This window comes from Gymnogyps californianus, chromosome 1 (genome assembly GCF_018139145.2).
Source record: "Gymnogyps californianus isolate 813 chromosome 1, ASM1813914v2, whole genome shotgun sequence".
Taxonomy (NCBI): domain Eukaryota; kingdom Metazoa; phylum Chordata; class Aves; order Accipitriformes; family Cathartidae; genus Gymnogyps; species Gymnogyps californianus.
The window spans coordinates 155,172,529-155,198,895 of record NC_059471.1 but is presented as its reverse complement, the minus strand read 5'-3'; the positions used below and the strand labels follow the sequence as shown (position 1 = coordinate 155,198,895).

General features: G+C 43.8%; 1 protein-coding gene across 2 annotated transcripts in view; it reads left to right on the top strand.

Annotated features, from left to right (window-relative positions):
- The window catches only part of AKR1D1 (aldo-keto reductase family 1 member D1), a 35,488-nt gene extending 18,016 nt beyond the window's left edge, over positions 1-17,472 (top strand). Inside the window, exons 3-9 of one of the 2 annotated variants that reach the window (XM_050895585.1) lie at positions 3,356-3,472; positions 7,885-7,962; positions 10,176-10,298; positions 12,030-12,139; positions 12,619-12,784; positions 13,575-13,657; positions 17,360-17,472. In XM_050895585.1, the coding sequence (XP_050751542.1) occupies positions 3,356-3,472; positions 7,885-7,962; positions 10,176-10,298; positions 12,030-12,139; positions 12,619-12,784; positions 13,575-13,657; positions 17,360-17,402 (720 nt within the window). In that variant the 3' untranslated portion in view covers positions 17,403-17,472. The remainder of the gene's footprint in view (positions 1-3,355; positions 3,473-7,884; positions 7,963-10,175; positions 10,299-12,029; positions 12,140-12,618; positions 12,785-13,574; positions 13,658-17,359) is intronic. The other variant, XM_050895594.1, reaches the window with a different exon arrangement.
- Positions 17,473-26,367: the final 8,895 nt, after the last annotated feature.

Genomic DNA, 26,367 nt, shown 5'->3' with positions numbered 1-26,367 from the left:
ATAGATCAATTTCCAAGTATAGCAATTTCCAATCTGTAACGTATGCAACTCTTTTCCAAGTTCCCTGCTTGGTTCTACTGGTAACAACCTTGCCACCCTGAGAAAAGCTTCACGTCCTCAAATTTTCCACCTTTATCAGGGTAGTCTCTCAGTCTCTCATATGCCAAATATGTTGATTTGGATCAAAATACCTTGTTTCAACTGTTTTATAGTTTCATTACTGCAAATTACCAGTAATATTTCAAATCAAAAACACAAAGTTGTGCCAAAAGGTTAGAACCAGATGTCCTAACAGTTTTGAGTCTTTTAACTTTCCCAACTGCTTCTCTTGCAGTTTATTTTCCCGTATAAACCTTCAGGTTCTGTGAAAGTGCATCTCTTGGTAAAATTTCCAAGCTTACTTTATTTATTAAGCCTTTCTGTATTCAGTTGTCTGATCTAATCACTAGACGATTTTCCTAGTTGATAATCACTACTTAAACATTGAGCCATCTGTGAAACTACATTTGATTTCTTGATTGTAAGTTCGGTTGTTCCCTAAACTGCAGATCCTGCAAGCCACAGGGCTGCAATGCGCAGTACCACGAGAGTCAATGCCTGTGGTTCCAGCCTGTCTTGTGACTGTGAGATGGGACACACATCGATTTATCTTTCTGTTGTGTCCTGTTTGTGCTTGACAAAACTTCAGGTGTTCAAGGTGATAGTTCATTAGAGCATCTCTGTAGTCTTTAAAGAGTTCAAAGGCAGAAGTGGAAAATATTCTGCAACCAATTCAATACATCACAATCCAGGATTTTCATAGGTTTCACCGAACATTTTCACAGCAGCTCTGAACTTCCCAGGAGGAGTAGCACCGGATGTCCCTTGCCTTATGAGCTTACGTATCTTTAGCTTTACGTACCTCACAAACTTAGGTATCTTATGAACTACAGGCACATATCAAGCCACTGGTAGATACATCAGCTATTGATTGGTAACTGACCGATATGAACTGTTGCATCTTCTGGGAAACATGGTAGATATAGTAGACCACTCCTGGAAGCAGTCTGCACAACAGAAGTTGGTTTTGTTTTCAGCCTTACTGACATCAGAAGTACTGGAAATTGCCAAGACCCTTCAGACTCAAGCACCTCATGCAGATCTTTCCTTAAACAAAGATGATGCAAATTGAAGGCTGGTCCATCAGCAGGGACTAACAAGAACAGCCCCGCTGAGTGGCAGTGTTACTGGAATAGTGACTTGGTGCAATCGGGCTGCATCTGCCAGTTGAAATCATCAGCACTTGCACTTGGCTCTTGCTGCTGGCTGATCAGGCAGAGCAGCTCAGCATCCAGAAATTTTAGAGGTTTTATATCAACTGCCAACATCTCACTTGGCTTATATAGCAAGACCTTTTTGGTCTCCTCTTTCATCCCAGGATATTTCTTTCATTAAACTAGAAGTAACATTTCCAGGAAATGTGGTGTCCTGAAATGCCAAAGCCAGCTGGCAGCTTTGACTGCTCAAACGTCTACATGGGTTCTACTTAGGTAGATAATACAATAACTTGTACAAATCATGAAAACAGTTATGAAACTCTAAAGTTTCCATGGCATCTATGTATTAACATAGTACAAATGTTTGCTATTTCTAAAGGCTGTTTCTTTAGAACCTCTGCAGTTTTTTAAAGGGAAGTATATTCACTGGCAAGTACTGAGCTCAATAGCACTGGGCTAGAAAGGGCACTCGGAAAAACTGCTTCTAAACTGTCAACATACCTCAGGTTACTAAATTTCTAAAACACAGTAACAAAACAAACTAAACATGAAGGGTATACAGACTCATTTCCTTACCTATATTTAAGTCCAAAACAACATCTCATTTTACACGTAAAATCCTTAAAAAACACCCAGACCAAAGGCTTTCATGAAATGCAGTGGAACAGCTTAAAACTCCGAGAGCAGGACCTTGGTCCCTTTACTGTAGTACACCTCAGCCTGTGTAACCACCATCTAGTGATCATAAACTCTTCATGCCTTGCAATATACAGCTGGGGAAGGCCTAGTATGAATTTCCAGGTGCCAAACCCTGTTTTGGTTTGTCAGCTTAGGGCAGGGTCAGATGTGCTGCTCTCAGTACAACTGAGCTTCAAGATAACATGTCCTTGCCTCTGCTGGCAGAACTGAGCAGATAGTTATTCCCTGGGAAAAACTATAATCTAGTTCAAAAAAACCAAACATCTAAAATAGGTGTCCTTTGACACCTATAATCATTATCTTCTCCTGAAATTGGTAATTCAAGTGTTTCATGTCTCGAGAACAAATTCATTCTCTACCTTGGCATGTGGTGACTGCCAGCTTTGGTGGCAGAACTGTCTAGACAATCACCATACCAACAAACAGCAGGTTTTTCCAGCCAATAAACGTGCCAAAAACCTCAACATGACTCCACATGTCAGTTTTGTGCATTGTAAAAAGAAGATAAAATAGCCCAGCTTATTGTGTGCAAACAAATGGCACTTTAAACCTTCTATTGTGTGTTAATTCTGGGTTTTGTCGATTTTAACTGCAGCAATCGGTTTACAAAGGGCTCTTGATTACTAATTACCATGCTATGGTTTTATTCTTGCAAGAGATTTGCATCAGCAGAATTCGGTTAGAGATAGTACTGAAAGCTAATCAACTAAGCACACTCCATAGCAACCTCAGGGCATAACCCCCCAAGGAAGCAGTTGTGATTAAAGAGGTTGAAAAGGCTGTGCTTTAACTAGTCACACCTGCATTACAGTAACTAAACAATAATACATCTTTCAGGGAGGACTTGGGGGTAAATTAAAACTTCCCTAGGTCAGGCAGTCACTCAGGCTCCATGACCACAGGAGAAAACCAAAAGATTCTCTTTGTGCTGGGTGCTTGGCTGTTCAATAGCTAACTCACATGATCTGAGCTTCTGCCTTCAAGCATAAAACTGACCACAGATTTCTTGTGGGAACAAAGTTTTTCAGTGAAAGCATATGCTTGGAAAGCTTGGAAAACAAAAGGAATCTGCCCAAGTTTGTTGAGCAAGAGTTTGCAATATACACAACTCAGAAGAACCTGTCTTGTAATAAACAAATATGTAATGACTTTACTGCATCAGCACTGGGACAGTCCTGGGCAAGGTTTCCTGTCTTAACCTCTACATCTGCCTCTGGCAGAGGACAGGACAAGGCCCCTCACCTTTGTCTTGCAGTGATGTAGACCACAATGTCTTTGCACTGTGCATAACGGGCCCTGTCAGAAGGACAAGAGTGTGTGTGGGTGGGGTTGGGTGTCAGCTGGAGGATGCTCACTGTTCCTCCTGGCACCCAAAAAAGAGCCTATGCTTGCCTCCCCAGCTGTGGAATACCTGCCACCCCCCAGAGCTGGTGCGTCCCACGCTGGAGAAAACCCTGAAGATCCTGCAGCTGGACTACGTTGACCTCTACATTATTGAGCTGCCAATGGCTTTCAAGGTAAAAAGAAAAGTTGCCTAAAAAAAGTGCATGATTGGCTTGAACCAAGGTCTCCATCTAGCGTCTTCCTTGCAGCTTCCAGTCCATGTTGAAACTAGCACTTTGGCCAGGTAATGTTTGATATACACTGCACGCGTACATTTCTGTGCACTACCCACACAAAGAAAGGCTTATAGGTGATGTGAGAAAAATTACTGACAGCTGTAGCATGGGGTCTCTCCACTGGAAGGACAGGTCTCCTAACTGGGGTTGAACACTTCCTATGCTGAAGAATTACTGTAGCAGCACATGTGTCTTAATCCTCTCTGAGCCATGAGGAGGGAGTCACTGGAGGAAAGTGGTTATACAAAGCAGCGAAGGGCTAGGGGCCAAGTTTGGAGGGGGAGGGGGAAAGGGGAAAAAGCCACCAAGTTGATTTCCTTACTCTGTCCCCAAAAACCAGACAGCCTCAGTAGTATTAAAGCCACTGGGCAAATCATAGTTATGATCTTAATCTCCTTAACTCCAGTGCTCCTCTTGGACAGCTTCAGTAGATCACAGTTGGTCCCAAACATGGGTTGTCCATCTCTCACTTTCATACGTCTAAAAAGTTAAAGCCTGATATTCCTTCATACTGCTGACTCTGGGCAACTTGTAGCCAAAACTTTTGAATGCAAGGGGCTCACAGAGTTGCATGCCTCCCCTGTCATGAGCTCTCACAAGTCCCCAAACTTTCTAGTTTCACAGCCATTTGTACCTTGCTTTACAATTTTCCTCTGCAAGTACATGATATAAAGGCAAATTAAATAATAGTGAAATTACAAGAATGAGATTCAAAACATATTTAAGTGGCTTTGAACCAATTAAATCCTTTTTCTTAGAGAGAATATGGTCAGGCAATTAGCTGGCTAATTGTTTCTGTGGGATGTTTAAGCTCTAAACTGGCCTCTTTTTGCAAGGAAGGTAGTTCTCTGATTATTAAAATTATATTTTACTACAGACTGCAAACTGCCAGAAGCATCAGATAGGAAGCAATTTACCAATGAAGCAATCATCTTAGACCTGCAGTTCCTTTTTCCCCCCAAGGAAGCCATATCCCATTAAGACCTGTATAGGAGTAACTGGACTCAAATATTAAAACTTTATTTATACGGTCCCAGATAGGAATCCTTTTGGGTACATTTTTAAAAATTTCCCACCACTTGCAATTTCCTGTTTCCCTTTGCTTGTGTTTGTATTCTCTAGTAGTTCATTCTCCCACATAGTGAAGGTCATTGTCTCACAATATAAAGATATAGACAGCTGGCTTTAAAGTAATGTACATGTGACTCCCTGAGGCCTGTATCAACAGAGTTGTTAAAAGAGTAGCAGTCCTGGAGATTCATTCCTGTCCCCCTTGAGAGGAGAGAAAAAAAGAAGTTGCTTTCTGCCTGAAAAATATACATTTTTCTGTGCCAGATACAAAGAGACACCCCACCCCCCTTTTGCAATGGCAACAGGTTTCCTTTCTTTGCTCCGTCTCTCACAAATACACCCATCCCACATGCGATGCTTGCCTTTGGTGAGGAGTGTGCAGGTATAACGCTAACAAACTCCTACTCTGCCCTAGTCTGCAAACGTTGGTGCTTTCCTGTCTCCCCAAAAGCCCTCTAGCAAAACTAGTCTCTGCTTGGAAGTCAGTGAAGAACTTGAGACAAAGCCTATGGTCCCACTCTGAAACCAGTAGGAAACATGCCCCTGCAGAGCCCAGTGGTGCAAGCTCTCATAGGACTTTTAGGTAGAGTAAGAGGAATCTGTTACTCTATCCTGACCTACCAACACTGACCTATCAACATTAGCCTGCACCTCCCTGTATTTTTCCCTCACGCAGGTTCCCCATTGAGGACTTTTGTCCTTCCTCCCTTTAGCCCAGTGGTGGTGCTCAGCCCCTCTACCCTAGCAAGGCAGATGACCACCAGGAACAGGTCTCCTCCAGGCCACCACGTGCCCTCTGCCTGGGGAGCTCATACCCACTGACAGGTTTTCTAGGGGCCTCTGCTCAGATGACTGATCCATCAGTAAGCAGGTACCCATGCACTAAATGATCTCCAAATCCCTCCCAACTACATTATTCTGTGATCTAGCAGGAAAGCAGGTATTTTAGCCTTACATTGAACAAGTCTCATCGAAGTATCATCTTGTCATTTTAAGAGAATAAATCAAAACAGACCAATGGCCTCACTATTTGACTTCCTATTGCCTTCTGTTTATACAATAGGCATTCACAAGTTGTTAAAATTGCTCTCTTGAGAAAGCCTGCTTGTCAAAGACCATTTTGTGAAAGCGATGGGATGTGCAGACCTGTCTTCCGGCATCTGTGTTGGCGAGGAAATTTTTATAATGGGAGCAGGGCTTTTCCTCTCAGCGGTTACCAACTGCTGTGTTTTAAATATGCAAGTAAGTTGTCTGGTAGCTTTCGGAGTGCCTCTAGACTTTGAACATGGCATGATACAATGTGCTCCCTGCATAGTGGCAGTGACTATATGGTGTTGTCCCGCTTATTTCAGTGCTCATACAGCAGCATGGTAGGAAGCCACCTTACATTCAGTCTAAGGTGCATGGCTATCTCCAAGAGAACTGGAAGAGAAGACAACAGCATTTGTGGGAATGACTGGTGCGGTGTAGTCCATGAGAATCCAAAGCTGAGAAATGTGACCAACTTCTGAAAGACCTTTTCAAAGACCCAGTAACGACCATCCTGTCACCATCAAAACACTGCCTTTCTCTCAGCACTTTATTCCTCTTTATCCATCTGCAGACAGTTCTTCCATTCAGGAACTCCCTTGCATAAAAAGGTAGCTTTGGCAGAGAAAGTATTACCTGGAGACTATTGAGCAGAGACAACTGTACGTCAACAGCTTGTACAGTTCCCTAGAAGGAGGAGGAAGGATTGATCCTTGTGGAAATCCACAATAGCTGGCACCACTTATCTCAGTCAAGATAAGTTCATCTGCAAGCACCATTCATCCTGACTTTGTTTGCTTTTTAGAACAAAAGTGATAGAAATAGAGGAAAATGGGGGGGGGGGGGGGGTGTGATAAATTAGCTAATGTAGTTGCTGTCTGTTGGCTACTATAAAAAAAGTAATGTTGAACAGAATTTAATGAATTAGAAGTGGAACAGAGTAAAAAGGTCTTGAATTCAGACTCATCCCCTGAACTCAAAGAAGTCCAACTGCTCTGCATTAAGCTGGCAGTCCTTGATAGTCTGCTGGGATATCATAGGAATGAATGGTTTGTTCCGAAATACCGTGGGGTGGTTTTGTAAATAGGGCATCTCCACCTTAAGTTATGATGGCAAACAGTTTGCCTTCTAATAGAAAAAAAATGTACCCATCCACCACCTACCTCCTAGTCAAGATTATTTTTTTCAGCAAGACACAGCAACAAAGGCAACAAGTCATCTTTGTGGAATTCATTGAGGAAAACCAGCACATTTGGAGGAGAGAGGCTTATTGCCTGTAACGTAGACCTTGGTCTCTGAAGTCTGAGGCTGTGTTTTCCTTAGGCTCACTTTTCCCATGAAATGCTTTGAATTTGAACTTCTTGACTGAATTGGGAGGCGCCAGTTACTGATCGTATTAGTCACAGCTGCATGTTCCTGAGGAGTTACCATGTCAACCTCTTGTACCCAGGCCTTTGAAATGTAGCAGTTTGCAGTTGGATCAAATGTCAAACATCACTGAAGGGTTTTTATGAAAAAAAGTGAAATTGTGATCAGACAAAGGGATGGAGGTGTTAATGCATTGCCTGCAACAGCAGTGAAGTGACCAGCAAATAAGAAAAAGCTGTGCTCGTGACTTCATATATGAAGTCTTGTTTATGGGGTATAGAGATAGGAAGAAAGAGTTCCTAGTGCGCAAAGAAAGGTGGATAATGCACTTAAGAGGTTCACGGCCTGTACTATAGCTACGCATGTAGCCCTTTACTGCTAGTGAGTAGCTCTTGGAAATGGTCCCTCCAACTGTTGGGAGCTGGACTGAGCTGGTACTCTTCCCAGATGCCTAGGACACAAGCAGGATCAGGAGAAGGGCTGGGAAGAAAGGAGGGAAGAAGTGGAAGAGAATACAGGTTGGTACTCTTAACTCAGCCCTTTGGAAGGAGACTAGTGCTTTGGATACCATAACGTAAAGGTCGAAAGTTTGTTGAAAAACAAGGCCATCTGGGAACTCCTGAGTGTGCACTCATGTGACAGTTCAGAAGTGTATGCAAGGATGATCTAGCAGTGGAGGACGTGGTAAGCCCAGCATGAATGACCTGTTGAACTTAGGGTGTTTCAGAAAGCTTTTGAATTGTTTTTTGTTTGCTAGTATAAAACTGAGTCTGTGGAAAAATCTTTGCTCTGAGGAATGAAAATTTTTCTTTAAAGCACAAAAGCATGGTTCTACTTTTCAGCCTGGAGATGCAATCTACCCAAAAGATGAAAATGGAAAATTTATCTACCATGAGACAGACTTATGTGCCACTTGGGAGGTAAGCAAACACAACATCCATCCATATATGCTTTAAAAACACAGATCCTCATTCTCAGTTTTACTTGTGGCCTTCATAAACAGAGCTGAGGCATATTGACAGGGCAAATGGATCAAATTCTACTAGCTCCATGGATAAATTTTACTTCTGTCCCTAAGGATGTTGCTTCTTGCCATCACTTAATTATTTTTATAACAAAATAAAACATTGTTGAAATATCTGACATCTACATTCCTTCTTTCAGAGAGTGCACTCTACATGTGCTAGTTGAGGTATCTGTAGGTTTTTACCAATCTCTCCTCTTTATCAGATTTTTACAGCAGGAGAAAGTCAGAGCCCTAAGAAGTGACTGGATCCTCCTCAAAAAAAGGAAGCTTTTCAACTTCAAGAAAAAACAGAATTTGCCCTAAAGCTTACCATAAAAAAAACCCACAAAAATACCCAAAACCCTTGCCATCAGAACAAGTTCACTCACTTCTAAATTTAGTCATCAGATGAGAACACACAAGGTTTTTCTGCTAAGAAAACTTGGAGGGAACTAGCATTTGCCTGAAAGATTGCATCCTAAACTTGTTTGTGATGCGGTCTAGTCCTATAGCCACATCTCTCCTTAAGCCTACTGCCACTTGGCTTCAGGATCTCAGGTGAGGCAGAAAGTGAGATTAGCAATCTCCTCACATTCCTGCCTTTCGAAGCCTTGGACACTCTTTAATTCATGGCGAAAGCTGGCCAGCTCCACCAGGTCTGCTGCAAAAGCATCACTGATTCAGCCCAGTTCACACCAAGAGAGATAACATGGGCTACTACATGCTCCATTTCGGCTTGCACTGTCCAGAGCTGGATAGTCATGTCCCAGTTTAGCTCTACTCGAGGTGCAGCAGATAAAGGTGGAGGATGGGTGAAATTCTGAGTGAAAGTTCAGAATGGGAGAGCACCCAGGGCAGGCTTGGGCTTTCCCCTGGCAGCTGAGACATCCAGGCTGAGTCTCAGGGGGAACAGGGACTTCCACGTTAGCTGTTTATGTTACCCTCATCTTTGGCTGATGCAGTTCATTCCTCTCTTTCACAGGCTAGTTGCTCAAATGTTGAAAGCAACAGCTGTCCAAACTCTGTTATGTTTTTATCTTCAAGCTGGTGCTTATTGTAAAGGATATATTGTAGCAGAGCACTCTCTTCAGCTAATAAGCCAAGAGAGAAATAGGTGGTGGTAAGTGCCTGCAAATAATAGCATCAATCTAAATAAAACTGGCTAAACTCAATCCAGATAATTTCACTCTCTCAGTATGGTGCTAGCAGGCAAAAATGGCTCCAGATGACTGTATTTGCTGACTTGTCACCGAGTGATACAAAGCATATGAGGCCAACTAGAGGTCATCAAATACATGGTGCCTCTTACCTCCCTGCTTTCAGCTCCTGTGAGACAGGAATGAATAACAAAACCGGCAGGAGAGGCATCCAGCTCCACAGTGGGGTCTGCTGTGCCTCAAACAGTCACTGAATCATTTGCGTGCAGAGTTTCTGGGAGCAAAGGGGAAGACCGTAGGAAAGGATCCTCTTTCCCCTCAACAACCCAGCAGATGAAGCTAATGAAGACCAGAGCATGTATTCATATCCAGTATTCATAAGGCTTTCTCAGCTATTAGGATTTGTCTGAAGTGCAGAATATCTAGAATTCCTATCCCCCCCTTTTTTTCTACTTTATACTGTACTGAAGTTTTCTGTGCTGGTTTTGTCATGTGCCTTGCCAGATATTTAGGGTATCTCACTGGATAGAGACTTCATATGAAAAACTCTCATACAATCAAAAGGAATAAATTGACTTATCAGGAAAGCAATCTGTTTTGTTCACTCTCTCTTCTCCAGCTTTGAGGCAGTGCTAAAACAGCATAAAGTAAGCAAAACTCTTTGAAAGCAGCTGTCTGGCACTTAAGTATCTATATCTCAGATTAATCTTTCTGCTCTCCAGACAAATTCTACCCTCACAGGAGGTATAAAAAAAATTAGGGTTGGGTCTGGAAAGCAGGTCTACACAGGAAGGGAGTTTAGAATAGCAGGACAGCACCAGCCCTCATGCTAATAGAGCTGTTAGTTCTGCTGCAGCAAAGGTTTTTCTGCAGCCTCAAGAATGGACTGTCTTCCACCTATCTCTAAAACACATGCTCCAAAGAATCAAGCCAACATATGGGACTCCACTGGTCTTTGCTTTCTTTGCAGGCTATGGAAGCATGTAAAGATGCAGGCTTGGCAAAGTCTATTGGAGTATCCAATTTCAACCGCAGGCAGCTGGAGATGATCCTGAACAAGCCAGGACTTAAGTACAAACCTGTCAGCAACCAGGTACGACTGCAAGCTGAGGGCAGTGCCTGCCACAGTGTCACTGCCCTGTAGGGAATGCAAAGGCAACATGTGGCCTAAGCCACCATGTGCAGAAAAGTGACGTACGCTTTGCCACAGATGCTGCCCTCCATGCTGTCACACTTCCATTTTTAGCTTGAAAATATTACTCATCCTATCTAGGCTAAAGATAAATATTTGAAGGTGCTGGAATGATCGCTCTCCGCAGTTCCTCCTCCAGGACTATAAAACTGGCGCCTCTGTGCCAAAGCTCTGTAACAAGGTTGAATGCTGAGTCAATGCAGATCTTAAATCTCTGCCATGTACCTTACTTCAAGTCCAAAAAATTCCCAAGACAAACTATTCAGAGCTAACTAGTCCTCAATGAAGCCATGTCTACCTCAGCTGACACCAAACCAAAACCACCCTAAGTATCAGGGATCCTGAGTCACTCTAAGCTTCCCAAGTTTAAAAGCCATTAGAAGTAACTCCTAAATTTCCTGGACTTGCTCTCTTGTGCCTTTCCTATAAGACATCAGCAAGAGTTAGAGAAAAACCTAAATTAAAGAGGAGACCCCATTAAGCGACCAACTTGAGCTGAGCAAGCCCATGAAGATGATAGGCAAGTCCGAGTTAAATTACAGTAGCAGGGCTCAGAGAAGACAGTAAGTGGCAGTGACCCATCTGAATGCCCAATACCTTTGACTCTGGCATTTGGCAGGTCACTGCATTTCCTAGAAATCACTGGGAAGCTCTTCTGACTCGTCTGGCACAAATGAATATCCACATTAGCAGTATCAGAGAAGAGGCCAGAGACCAACTGGGACCAACTTCCCACCCTCAGCACGTGGCCTGGAGGGCTGGGATTGACATGAGACAGGACATGGAGGCTGGCCATAGCCTTCATTTCTGTCTTTGGCCTGCAGGGAAAGGCAGCCTGTGAGAGGAGGAAATTCCAGCACCCTTCACTGGTATTAACATGCCCAGCGGGTGCAAAATGCAATTGCTGTTTCTGGCATCCCCCTAAGACTGCACTGAGCATTGCTACTGCTTCCTGGGGTCGAGGAAAACTGGGCAAAAGATTAAGCCCAGCTTAGGGCAGCTAGCCAGCAAGCATAGATGTGCCAGCTAGCTTCAGACTGCCTGCAAACAGTGGTTACTCTGTCACCTTGTAGACATCCCTTTCCCAGAGACTGAGAACGCAGCCAGAAAATCCCTGCCTGTAAGGGAACAGTATTTGCAGTGTGGGAGGGCAGAGCTTGTTACAAGGTCATAACCATTATGGAGAGGTCTCACTTTTCTATCTGTGACAGCTTATGCCAACACTTCCCCTAAAAACAGCATCGGATTAGTCATCCTGAATGCAAGAGGCAGAGAAACAAAGATCTGACCCACATGAGATGGGATGCCTTCTCAGCCTACTTCTCTAGTGAGCTTCCCTCAGCTCCATCCCCCCCACTTATTGCCACCTTTCCACTGTGGGCCAATAAAAATTCCCTGCAGCCAAATTATAATTACAGATGTTGATCTGCTGTGCACTGAAAAAAAAAAATCCATCACCCAGCCATGTACAATTTAAACAGTAACCACAGATTGAGTTTCCCTATTCCTTAACTTACCTGTATCCTTTCGTGAAAGTATCACCTGGTCTCTAGCACTCAGAAATATTGTGACACCATCTGCTTCTCTATCTGGTCATGTTGATTAATCATTCTTTCTACATTACTCTTGTAGGTTGAATGCCATCCCTATTTCACCCAATCCAAACTCTTAGAATTTTGCAGACAACATGACATTGTTATTGTTGGGTATAGCCCATTGGGAACCTCAAGGGATGAAACATGGTAAGTCCCCATGTTACTTCCTAATAGACAATATCCAGGAAAAGAATAGTAGTTCTCCACTGCTGAGTCTGTGCAAAATACCTTTGTCCCCATTTTTCAAAGTAGTTTTGAACTTCAGTGTCTAAACATTACTGTTGTGAACGTAAACTTGCAACACTCCTGCTGCATGCTGTCATTAAAAAATGCCAGGTGTCTGTATAGGAGGTTGTCTTAGGTCTCCTCTAACAGAAAGCAAGTGTCTGTAACTGGGAATGCTGAGGCTTAGGTGAGGAAGTAAAAACTAAGTCAACGTTAGGACATTACATAGGAAGTTGCCTTTGACAGCCTGCCAACCTAAGTGCCAAAGCTTTTCTCCCATCTTTCACACTACTTGTCAAAAAGGTACAGTATTCTGTCCACAAACAAGTGGATGCCTCTATGTTTTGACATTAAACATAAGGAGGGTTTTTTGGTTTTCTTTTTTTCCAATTTTCTTCCAGGGTAAATGTGTCCTCTCCTCCTTTACTGAAGGATCCTGTGCTGAATGCCATTGGCAAAAAGTACAACAAGACAGCTGCACAGGTTGCTTTGCGTTTCAGCATCCAGCGAGGGGTGGTGGTCATCCCAAAAAGCTTCAATCCACAACGCATCAGAGAGAATTTCCAGGTAAATTCATACTCCAGTGGTTCATGGATGAATCCACTTACATTGGCTTAGCCTCTATAGAAGGTGATTTTCCCATTTCTTTCTGTAGACATAAGGCTTGACCAATGTCAAGCTTTGCCACATCTGCTGCTTTTTGTCCCCATCACTTAATGGTACCATGATATGACAATAATAGAGCAAAGTAGAGAGGAAATTTTGGTGTCTTTTAACCCTCTGGAGTAGCTAAAGTTCCAGCTGGTGGTGTATCCCAGAGCACCAGTTGCTGCAGTGAGCAGCACAAGCAAGATGAAGTAATTCAGTAGGTCAGCAGCCCAAGGTTGCTGGCTGTAGCTGTTCAGGAATGACTGACTTGTTCTGCCCAGTCTTCAGGTCTGGGGCAGCTTTGCTAGGGAAGGGTTGCTGCATACAGGTGTGCCAGAAAGGCTCATAACCACACCACCAGAAAGCATCTGGCTTGACCACCACACCCAAATAAGATGAAGAATTTGTTCCTGTGTCCCTTGCAGCACTCAGTACGCACACTGCTCCCCGCTTTCCCTGCCAATGTATTGCTTTCAAAACTGGTGGCCCAGTACTTGCCAGACTACCTTTCTCTTCTTGCAAAAGAGTGTAAGCAAATGTGACTGGACTTATTCATATCCTCAAGACTTTCCTATAAATGCAAGCAAGTACGGATTCGTGGGAGAGACGGGGTGGGGAAGAAGGGGGATTGTACTTCTGAAATCTGGAACATATGAATGTTGATTATGACAAAAAATGCTAACTTATTCCTAATATCTCCTTCCATTAGATCTTTGACTTCTCCCTCACTGAGAAAGAGATGAAAGAAATTGAAGCCCTGAACAAAAATGTTCGTTATGTGGAACTGTTAATGTAAGTCCAGGAGGAATCCTAGATCTTCACAGAACATTCTTGTCTTTTCAGAGGATTTAAAAAAAAAAATCACTTCCTTTTAACATTAATTTTTGTATAAACAACCTTATTTTAAGGTAAGGCTTAAATATGGGAGGTCTTTAATGCAGCCTGAATATGCTCCTGGACCCATTGCAAAAATAAGCGTGCAATACTTACTTACAGCTCAGATGTCAAAAGCCCACTTAATAGAAAGTGACTGTATCTGGCTATTCCATCTCTGCTCCATCTCCTTAAATGCTTTCTGCTGTATTTTGTAATGGCAGTCTCAGACACTCACAAGGTGTAGCATTGCCCCTGTCTAGCAGCGTGGATATCAGAGCTGAAATTTAAATAGGAGCACTTTCTTGTCTTTCCGCTCTTTCTCACCTTCACTTCCAGTGCTCAGCAAGCCATGTTGCTGCTCAAGTACAATGGCTTATGGATTGTAAACCTAGTGTTTCCAGAGGCAACTTGTCCTAAATTGCCATGTGGAAGGCTAAGAATTAAGAACACTGCTACATGAAACCACAGGGCTAATTTAAGGACAGCTCTGCTCCTTCTCACTTAATACTTTGGTCAGAACATCAAAATTTGCCTACCCATCTTCCTCATAAAAGATATCTTAGTGACTACAAGTGGTCAGAAACTTTGTTTTGGCCTTTCCTCTGACGCTGTCTTCTCAAGCAATCTCCCTCTTCTACTGCCATGTTGAGTTGTACCTTCTTATATGGAAAGCAGAAAACCATGCAGCTTGACTGCTGGACCATTTCCTAATTATCTCTTCTGAGAACTAACAAGGCTTGATCACTTGCTGCTTGTAATCTAAAGTTTACTGCCCAATGTAGTTTTGCTTCACCTGAAGGCTGCACTAGCCCAGAAGGCTCAGACTAACCCAACATCTCCTCTTCCAGAGAATGAGGCCGTTTGTTTTTTCCTTCAGCTCAAGAGCATCTACAGTTTATGGCCAAACTTTGCTTTCCCCTTTTCAGGGCACTCAACGTGTAGCCAAATGCTAGATTCATTTCCATGCATTTCTCTTGTTACCTTGGATTATCTGTGTCTTGCCAAACTGTAGTGTGCTTAAGCACTAAAATAATGAAAAGCAGGCTAGCAGCATCAATAGCACTCTAAAATGTTGACCATTGCTCAAAAGATGGGGGGAAATGTTGCAAAGAACAAATGAACCACTTACTGTGCAGTATAAATATGATAGGAAATATGAACTAAGTTAAAAGCATCATAATGGAGTTCATCTTTCAAATTTAAGCTCAGCCAGGTGCTCTGAAGCTTTAGTTTCTTAAAACTTAAAATAGCCTTCCATCAATTAGCAGCACTTAGTTCCAGAAGGCTTCTCACAAATGGCCTAGCAGATTCTTATATGTGTTTTGGTATTTGAAGTTGTTTGTTTTTTCGTAGCTATGTTGAGCTATAACATGATTTAAACTTTTAGTGAGTATATACACGAAACTTAACCTTGGTGCAAATGCAAGAGCCTTTTCCAGATGCGAAGTTAAAGAAGTTAAAGGATGCAAACGCACACAGGAAAAGAACTTTCTAAGCCACCAATCCAAAAACTAATAAACTAAATGCTTTGCTTTATTAGACTAAATTTGGTCACAGGAGGCCACTGAGGACAAGGAAAAGGATGCATAGGATGGACATTGCCAGCTCTATTTTTCACAGGAGTGCCATGTTTGGGGAAAATGCTTAGATACAGTCTGACCTCAACTGTGAAAAATGCCTTCTCGGAAAAGCGATGTTGCCATGTAAGGAACAGCTAAACATATCTGCCTACTATGCGTTCTCACACTGAAGTGTCTGGATTGACAGTGCAACAGATGAGTTACCAGCCTAAAGAGATTTCTTATTTCATCCAGCAATATGTATCTGAAAAAGTCAAACCATCCTACAGAAAGACTTCTGGTTAGTCAACTTCATGCAAACTTTCGACTGCTGTGATGAAAATGCCAACAGGAATGGAAAAATCCAGCTTTCCTCTGGCTTTTCCAGTTATCAGCTACCATGGGTACTGTGTACAAATCTGTTGTTCTGATGGTGTGAGTAAGCCCATACGAACAGGATATTGCAATCAGTGGAATGAATTAGCAAGTTAAGCATCTGAGCAGAAAATTGAGGTTTTGTAAAAATGAGTACTTGAGGAAATCTCAGCCTGAAATGGTTTCTCCTCCCCTTGGAGAAATCTAGAAGTATTGTGCTGGGCAAATTTTACATTAACCTGTCTGCTTGATTTATCTTGTGCTCCCAGTCTCTGCTATGGATATTCTTCCTTACCAGTTATTCCAAGGTGCATTGACTCCTCTGAGTGAATCATTTTCACTCAAAGGACTCAGACCTTTTAACATGTGAGATCTGATTAGCAAGCATGCTCCATAGATGGAAAGTAGAGATTATGACACTGGCAACTCAGACATTGTCAAATTATACTGAAACCAAACAAGCCAAAGTGTTGTGGCTTGGTTTTTTTTTTTTTTTAACCAACTCAATCTGTTAATGTGTAAACACTTCAGCTTGGCTGAATATTGGAATGAAATGTTTTGACACAACCAATTCAAAATGTTTGATGCCTTCCAGTTAGTTAACTTCAATATTGTGAAATGTATCCTTCCCAAACTGGAACAATTCACAGCTGGGATAAATGCCAGTATTTGTTGTGCTCTGCTGTAAGGCAAGGCAGCCAGCTGCCATGCTGCACCTGAGAATGCTCTTCAGAAATTTTTTATTTTGCTAATGGAAAGTGTTTGTCAAGCCAGGGCTTGTGGTTTAGCATCATCTTCTCAAACAAACAAGAAAACCCACAACAGAACACAACTACCTCTCTCTCAAGTCTGCCAATAATGGGCAAACACAGTTATTTTTTTTACCTGTGGTTGACCCTGGAAGTTTTCTTCTTGCCTTCTATAATGATCCTGGATCATGCATCTTCCCCGAGCATGCAATTTTTAAAATGAAGCCTGAAGCATCTCTACATTTGGTAGTATGCAGCCATGAACATCCCTTTTTCCCCCTGAACTGGGTCACCCCAAAGCTTCTTTGTAAGTTCTCTGCCACTGGTGCTATTAACCTGGCAGAACATCTACATGTAGGCTGAGCTAGAGGACAGCCAGACCTAGTCTAGATACCACAGCCACTTGGAGAAAGCACCATATCAGACCCAGACCTGTTCATGCCAGTTCTAAGTGCATAAGCCAGAGTAGTACAGTCTGGTGTCTCCACCTCTCCTTCAAATACAGCCCTTATTTCTGAGGGTCCTTCTAGACACGTGAACAAAGAAGTCTTCCCCTTCCACAGCGCACACATAGTGAAGCCATCCCCCTTCCCTACAACACTTCTACTAACCTGAGCTAAATCCACTACATTAAATAGTGAGAATAGCTGATATCCAAACTCTGGTTGGTTTTTCCCATCTGTCCTTAAGGTATGCAGTCTGTAGGCCTGTAAAATGGTCCTTCACTGTTCTCTCCTTAAATGCACAGGTTTGCTTCCAACTCTGCAGCAAAGATTATTCAGAGCAGACAGCTTCTGAATAAGCAGAAGAGCCTTCCATGAAGGCCACCTATATATTGCAAGGAAGAGGTTTGCTAGGCACAGGACAACTGCATCAGTGATGTGATATTCTGCTTCACTCAAGAAGCTCACTTGTTCCATCTGACCTGTCCACAGGTGGCGTGACCATCCAGAGTATCCCTTCAGCGATGAATACTGAAAACAAGGTGTGTCCAGTTTGGTGCTTTGACTTCATGGGAGATTGTTCAAATCAGCATTAAAAACATGACATTTACTTCCTCTTGTCTTGTCAGTCTCTTATTGCTACTGAAGAACAAGTCTATTTAACCTATTGAATCTCTGTTTTTGGCTTAGGAGGCTTTAACTCTGAGCATTGAACTGACAGCTGATAAAACTGAAGATTTCTCTTGAAAACAGGCTCACCAGTTCAAACCAAATCATTTTCACTCACATGCTTCACTGAATTTGAAACAAGAAGTTCTGCTTCAGGAGATGTGAAGCAGTATCATTTTGTTTCACAGCTCAAGTAAGAGAAAGTTAGGAGTGGGGAACTAATTGGATTTGAGATATATATATATGTGCATATGTATATTGATATATAGATATATTCACTGCTTCATGCAGTGAAGCCTGTTTCACTCTGACCAGAGTATTCTTCAGCTGCATACATGGGCGGCATTCCATAGGTACACCCTGGCTGGCCCCACATGCAACTAGCTCAAGCCCTAAAGCATTATAAGCATGTTCATATCCCCCCACCCCACCTCAGCTGAGGACCTCAGTGAAACACAGGAGGGTGTATGCCTATTGCATCTATATTTGAGCTGCTATACAAGGATGGTATTGCATAGCATTGCATATGCAACCTGGAGCCATGCTGGAGCTAGCACTAGTGAGAGCCTCATCTCATGAGATTAAAAATCCCTTAAACTTCTTTCCTGCTCCACAAACTGATACTCGCCCAACAAATTTTCTGTTCACTTCAAGATTCTTACAGTCTTTTGTATAAAATCCTGAGCAAGGCAATACTAAATTAGGAAGCTAAGTTTTAAAGGAGGAGAAAGTTGTATTTTGCTAAATACCACTGTCTACCATGCTTTGAGATTGCAGAAGACTGGCAGGTCCAAGAAAGGGTAGGAATCAGGCAGAAGCAGTCGAGCTGAAACCTGGACATTTCCTTCAATGTGTCCTCAGCTCTCTGAAACATGGGGGCAGAAGCATGGACACCAGAGTAAGGAAGACTAACTCCTTCAGCATGAATTTCTTTTTCAGACCACTTGTTTACTCAACAAGTTTTGCAGCCTATAAGTGCATCAGCCTATACCCGCATGTGCGGAAGGCTACTTTCCCTCCCTCCTGTGCCCAAGCACTCCAGTTTCCTGCCACAGAGGGGGTACACTAGAAACTAAATGATACGCAGAGAGAGTACTTCATGTACTAAAATGTGCATACGGCCAGTGGAAAATGGGTCATACATAATCTTCAGTCTATAGCATCTGCTGCTATTTATTACCATTGCTATTTATTAGCCCTGGAGTGACTGGAACAGGAAAACGCCAGAGTGTACAGTTCATGGAGACACTTCTGTTGGGTCAGAGTATACTCCTCAGAGTTGAGGCAAAGAGGTACAGGGGTGACCATTTCACAGGAGGAGCAGGCAAGGCTCCCAAATGGGTCTAGTGCCAGCGCATCCCTGGATGAGCTCAGTGGGCACCACTAGAGAAGTCAGGCCCCTTCACCAGGTGCAGCCTTCACATAGCATTTATAAATCCATTTATAAAGTTATGTCAACTGAGGAGCATTCTGCTTGCTGGAGGTTACCCAAGGGCAATTCCCATTTTATTCTATTACCCACTTAGACCAGAGGGGAAAATAAAAGAGGTGGGGGAGGTATAGCTGAGGAAGAGGAAGAAGACACATTAGAAGTCTGCTGGTGTAGATCTAAGGACAATCTCAAGGTCAGCTGGAGCTCTGCTCCCGTGGGTGGTCAGAACCATTATCACAGCCCTGCTTTGCCCCTTCGTGAAATCTGAGGTCCTGGCCAAAAACCTGAATAAAATCCAAGTCTAAAGTCAAGTGCCAGAGGAGCACACAGTTACCACCATACCCAATGTATTATCCCAGTTGCCTCATAAGTACAAGCCTTAAATAGAGCTATCGGGGCTCAACTGCTTAACAGTAGCACTGTACAAATTTTTGTACTGTAACTTGACCAGGTGCAAGTCTCTGGCCATGGCCAACGTTCAGGCCGGGTTTGGCAAAGCCCTTGTTTTCTACGCTGCAAATGTCAACTAACGCTCAGCTTAAATCTTCACACCAGCCCCTTCACAGCTATCTGCCCTTTCCAGACATCCCCCCCCAGAGGTTAGGCAGCACCTGAGATTCTAATAATCAGGTGACCTCATACATGTGAGTAAGGAAGACAATATGCTGAAGCCTCTCTAACAGGAAATACCCTATAATCAAGTCTTCAATCTGTACTGAGTTAATAGGCAGGACAGATTGTGAGGGTTCCTCCAGCCCAAGTCATGCCAGCAAATCCCCTCCCCCCCTCTCTAATTTTAATAGAATCCTCCTCCTCCTCTGCATTGCCTCATTTGAAGCTGATGAAAAAAAGATTCAGCCTCTTCCCAGGGGCAAATGCTCCCATACTCGTTTCCATCGGTTATGAAACTGCTACTGACGTCTAGCCTAGTTTTTCCCCTGCTTTGCTCAGTTTCAGACCATTGGTCCCCATTGTTCTCCATCTTACCCTACAAAGAAAAGGTTTAGAGGAGGGAAAATAAACAGGCCTGCAGATGGGGGCTTGGGAAACACATTCCACCAGCAACTGCACAAAGAGACAGAAAAAACCCAAACCCCGGCCCCACGTACAATCTGCTCGCATCTAGCAAATTTCAGAGGCTTATTGAACTTGCTGCCTGGTGCGAAACACGTCACTTGGAAGGGCGGCATGCAGCCCTGCTCCAACTGGAAGGGTCAGGCGCGGACAGAGGGGGCTCCAGCACCTCCTGCTCCGATAGCAATCGCACATGACAAGAATAGACCCAAATGTGTACTGGGAAAACTTACTCACTTTTACCGTAAGTAACCTGAGTAGTTTGTGACTCTTCCTGTAGCTGCAAAGTGAAATGAAATCCAGACCAAAGAAATTTGCTTCAACTATGCACAAGTGACTTCATGGCAAAGAGAAGAACAAGTGATGTGGCGTTTTAAATTCTTTTTGCAGCCCAAGAGCTGCTCTGGTCTGGCCAGCAGAAAACCAGGTGATATGCTCACATCCACAGCAGCAAAGCAGTTGCCACAGCTGTACATTAGAGCATGGGCTTACCTGGCTGTCGGAGGAAGAGGCAATTCCCTGTTGTTACACGAGCTCAGGGCAGAGCACAAGACTTTGGAGCTGCAGCAGCTGGGCCCTTGCTTGGGCACATGCATGCTCACATTTAATAGGTGAGGCAATGAGGAAGCACTGTCAAGCAGTTATGCAACATGCCAACATTACCCCCACCCCGCACTATGTGGTTAGCTGAATTTGTTTCCCCACGGGGAGGCAGAGCTTCACCTTCCCCAAGACTAAATATCTGGAATAGGACTCTGTTTCAGAAGGCACATGCATCCAGTTTTCCCTGATGCTGTGCAAGTGCCCTCAAGAGGAATAGGGACAATAGTAAGAGGCAAAGTGGGATGGGCCCTGCATACATTTTACAGCCTTACAGTAAAGAAGGCCCTTTAGATCTATACCACACATTTTTGTACCACAAAGCTATCAAGAAGTTTTACAAGGGTGTATAATGTGTCCTGTGGAGGAAAGGGCGAGTGGCCATACCAAGCCATCAGCCAGAATTAGGACATAGCTTTGGGTAGACAGAACTGGACACAGGGGAAGGGAAGGCAGTACCTCCCATTGTTTTCATCTCTTGCCTGCCATTAAGGCCTAGGTGCCACAGAGCTGGGTGCTCTGCAGTAAAAATGAGCTCTCTCTCTGGCCAAAGTGTAATGATAACTGAGGACAGAAAGCGAGTTTTGCAAACAGTAGGAGAAGATCAGAGGCCACAAAAGACAAAGCCTTTGGTTACACACAGCAGGGTCCTCACCTGATGAGGCTTCCTCACTTCGTTCTTTTCTTGAACCCAAACAACCCCCAAAACTGCTCACCTCCAGACTGGCAGGATATTTAACTGTTACCATATCCTTGGGACATGCAAAGGAATTCAACAGCAGTGAGGCTGCTATTTTCCTTAACTAATTAAGATCACCTCGTAAACAGAATCAGAATTGATTCTTCAATTTAGCATGCAAATTATTTAAGTGTGTAAGCAAAGCCAGTGTTGTAGGGACTCTTAGAGGACAAGAAATCACATGCTTGGGATGTGCAAGACATGTCTCAGATCTCCACAGCGAGCAGAGAGGACAAACTCAGATCCCTCATGTACAGTAAGTCTGATTTGTACATTTAAGATGAGATACCACCTTCCTCACTGTGAGTAGCATCGAAGTCCCCTTGTTGCCAGCCACCAAATTGAAACACTTTGAAATACATCGGTTTGGTATTTGCAAGACAATTCCCTTATTTTCTGGGGGAGAGGAAGGGAGGGAGCTGCTGTTCCCAGGCATATTTTGCCCAGCTCTCAACAGGACACAATTCACACATCTAGAGGAAAGCACTGAGGCGGAGAAGAAAGTCCATAAGAGTGACATGTTAGAATGAAATTCAACATGCTTATTTCACTTGTTACCTAAACTGCAAACACATTTGTCTTTGGGGGGTGGGGTAATCAGCACGCAGTTGGATAGTAGTGCAGTTTTTATACTAATTGATTCTCAGCAGTGCCATATTTTGGCTCTTCCCAACATCCTACTACCCTGGAGCAAAAACTCTAGCTTATAATAAAGGGCTTTGAGAGTGTGAAAAACAAAAAAGTTAATTTTAATTTTTCAGTGCCAGACAGACTCCTCGGGGAACCTTAACTCAACATGCATGAGCAATACTGAAAACAGGACAACACATTGCAAATAAAATGCAAAGCAGAACCAAATGGAAAAAGAGGAGGGAGAGAAGGAGCTGGAAAGAAAGACGACGCATGTGTGTGTAAACACATTCACATGCATGCAGCGGGGCACCACTCGATGAAGCTGCTCAGTTTTTGCTCTGTAGACTGCAAAGCTACCTGGATGGAGGCCTCAGATCAGTCCAAGGTCATTGAACATAGCAAAGGCAAAGTCCTGCACCAGGACAAACGTGCACAGAGATACTACAGATCTGACTGAAATAAGACTTTGATTTGCACCTCCCTCTCACCCAATTGCTCCAGCACTCCACAGACATTAGTGATTGACCTTGCGTGATTATCTTTGCCTCCTCCAAACCTTATTCCTTTGACCCTCTTTGCAGGTAAACACATCCATCCAGGTTCTCTGCTCTCTCCCAGGTTCCATTTTGCCACATACCTGAACAATTAATTCAATCAAACTTGACTGCAGAGTGAGGGTCCCCCTCACATGCTGTCACTCCCTGCAAAGAGCACTTCAACACTTGTCCCCATTCTTCTGGTTTCCTCCCATCCACTGAGGGAAGAGGCCTTGACGTGGCCCACCTCCAGGGAAAGGTCACTCACCTAAGCTATTTCCCAGCTCTGGTAAAACTCAGCATTTAAAAAGAGCATTGGGTGTGAAATATATCTTTCCCATGGCATTTATGATGGAAATGTGGATACACTGTGCTAGACCATGAGAATTACAAACCAAAACTAATTCGGAGAGAGAAAGCACAAGGAAACACCACTGTACGCCTTTCAGTAATTTTGACCCTGCGAAGGATTATGAACTTTACGCGGAATGAAGGCCTGATGTGCCCCACAGAATACAGCCTCTGGCAGAGTCAAGACTGGAAAAGGGTAAAAATGGTGGTGGGGAAGCCAAGGAAGCCAGCTGACAAGTTATGGAGACTGGCCTGTTTAGAGTGGTACGGAGAGAAGCAATATTCTCCTATTGCAAACCATATAATAAGGGAGATGCGTTAACCTCTACATTTACAGCTTATATCACGGTACAGGAATGAGAAAATACTCAAAGAAATCAAAGAGCATAAGATCAGTCAAGATGTGAGTTTTTGACTATGCAGGACCACTCTCTGGAATGCATGGCTACAGCCATTAAAGGGCCAAACAAGGGTGTTGGGGTTTGAACCTAATAGCTTGTATAATGGCCAGTGCGTAATACCTCTGTGTCAAATACTGCCTAGCTAGCTGAAAGGGAATGTGATGGGAAGAGGAGAACTTTCCTACCTCACCCTGCATGCTGCACACAGGATTATAGACTGAGGACTCAAAAGGGATTTGTCTGGTGCCAGGGTCACATGCTGCTCAGGGCTTAATACTTTCAAGTTGCATTCAATAAAAGAGTCACTTTTTAAAAAGTAACCCCAGTGCTCCAAGAGTAGGGCCAGAAAACAGAGATATTTGGAGCCTTTCAGCCAGGAGGCTGAGTGTATTTATGATTGCAGGCTTGCACGAGCATGTGCACACAAACAGGCTGGGAATCCTGCCCTCTGCAGAGTCCTGCTGCACATTTCCACAGGGAGGTGCTGGGATGAGGCACACCAGCTTCCATAGGCACCCAGGGCACCTCATCTGCTACAGCTGTACATACAGCACTTCACTGGCACTAAGGAATCACAGGCTGAGAGCAGCGCAACAACCTAAACCCAACACTTGCACCACAGATACAGCCTCCTAGGGAACATCACTGGGGTCTAACAAATAAAACAAAATACTTAAGTCCTTTACTTTAGCTTAGCACCAGATTGTTATTAGCCACAGTTTAACCAGTTAGCCTGCAGTAGATTGTTTCACACTCACTCTGCTTTGTAGCTTGACACTTTCTGTTCACAGAAAGGTTTCTCATATAGAGGCCTGAAGCAAAACCAAGAAGTATTTTTCCCCCTACATTCACCCAATCTTTTTTCAATTCCTCAGAAATCACTACAGCATCCCACCTTGCAGACCCATCCTCTGATCAGGGAGGAGGTAGGTTCCTGCCTCCCCAGTAGGAGCTCAGCAGCCTGAGCAGACTTACTTCACCTGGCACTTTCTTCCTTTTCCTTTCCACCCCCTCACCCTACAAGTGCAAACGTCTTACCTGAGGTAAGGGAAGGAAAAGGTGCAATAAAATCAGCAGCACCCACCTCAGCCACTTAAACTGGAACCAGGAAAAGAAACAGGCCACCCTGACCCTCACATCTGAGAGCTCCAGAAGCTATGGTGAGTTTATGTGCTGCTAATTTAAGAAGTCACAGGTGCAGCTAATCTCAGTTACCCCACCCTGAGAGGCAGAAGAGGCAGAAAAAAAAGCCCCTGAGCAAGTCTCTGTGCTATATTCTTGGTGTTGGCTAGGACTCAGGCTGTGAGGTAAACCACTGAACTTGGGAAAATAACAGTCTGGGTATGGCTTTTAACTTATTTTTTCCTTCCCCTACATATGAAATTTATCTCTACTGTTTCTGGGTCATCAGTCTGCAGATCTGCCTTAGTCATCCAGCTAGGGTGTTCATAGAAGAATAAATAAATGAATCACGCTTTTTGCAGGCATCGCTGTGAAAGAACTCCCTGCCCCTTGACTTTCCTGTATTTCCTGAGTCGAGGAAGCCAAAGCCTACAGCAGCCACAGTGAGCATGCTTTGGTCATTGACTGTCTCACCAGGCAGCTTTGCAGGAAAGCAACCTGTACGCAGGCAGCAGCAGAGCTGTGCGTGGGGGCAGGTCGTGCTCGTGGGCTGCGTCAGCCCCACTGCCTGGTCGGGGGCCTGGGCATGCCCCCGCGGCACCAGGAGGCAGGGGGTGAATCCATGCCTGTCAGGTCAGCACAGTATAAGCACGTCTCAGGCCCACCCCCTGCTTCTGGGGCTGGGATGTCTTTGTATTTGCAGTTTCCTTAGATCTTGAAAATTAAAGCAGGCAGGTAAGAAAAGGCAAAAAGAGAAGCTTGAGATAAATAACATTTAATGCTCCAAATTCCTCCCACGTGTGCGTCCAGGGAGTTTGAATCCATGCTCTGCACTGGGCCGTTCAGATACGGTTTTGGAAGTCATCCTACCCAATGTGTGAGCAGTAGGTGGAAGGAGATCAGTCTGACTTGATTTGCAGGGTGAGGGCCTTGGATGGTGCAGTGCCAACCACTGCAGCACTGACTTTAGGTCCCACAACGTTTGTGACTCTAAGGTTGCATCTGGGCCTCTGGTGGGCAGCAGGACCTCAGAGAGCCTGCAAGGGGCATGGGTGTCAGAAGGAAGTTCAGAGAGGAGATGTAAGCCTCGGTCTACTTCCAGACTGAATTAAACACTAATGTTTTGGTTGTAGGAAGGCTCCCATTTCCAATTTACCTCTCTCTTGGAGAAAAACATGAAGGTTTTCCTTCTGAAAATCCAGAGGATAAGTATTTGGCCTTTCAGAAACTCAATGAGAAGAACAAAAGGAATTTCCACCACCCTTTAATCAACTCGGTTCTCCAGTCAATAAGCAGAGCATTAAGCAAGGCCATAGAAGGCCTTGGTTTTCATCCCTTTTTGACCCTAAAACATTTGCTCCCCTTGACATTTTTGAGGGAAGTGTCCTAGCACAAGTTTTCAGGAGATCTGCTGAACCTGTGTTTCCAGAGCTCTTTCAGGTTCTGTGGTGAGTTTAGACAAATCATGACAATCTCTGCTGCAGAACTCTTGCAGCCTTCTGAGCAATTGAGTTCAGCGCTTCAGTTTATCGAGAGGGTTAAAGTTTGCTTGTCTTTAACTGCCAACTGTTTATAGCAGAAAACCCAAAGAGCACTTCCAGGATCCTACAAGCAATTGCTCTTGCCGATTTGTAACTACTATGATGCATTAAGATGGGACTTTCCACCCATCTGGGGAACACTGTACTTTGGTCTAATTTCCCGAAGAGTGCGTTCCTGCTGGGATCAGTCCCCCCTCCAAGCTGCCCCTTGTTGAAAGCTCTTGACAGAGAGCTATGCAAAAGAGATTTATGTGCAAAGTGACCTGATTTTTTTTTCGTTCCTTTCACTGATTTTTTTTCTTTTTCTGTACCTTAAGTGATCATCATTAAAAATTGTATTTTGCTAGTTACTGAGTGTGATGTTCAGTGTGAACTTTCTGTGAATAAATTAGTTTAGATCAT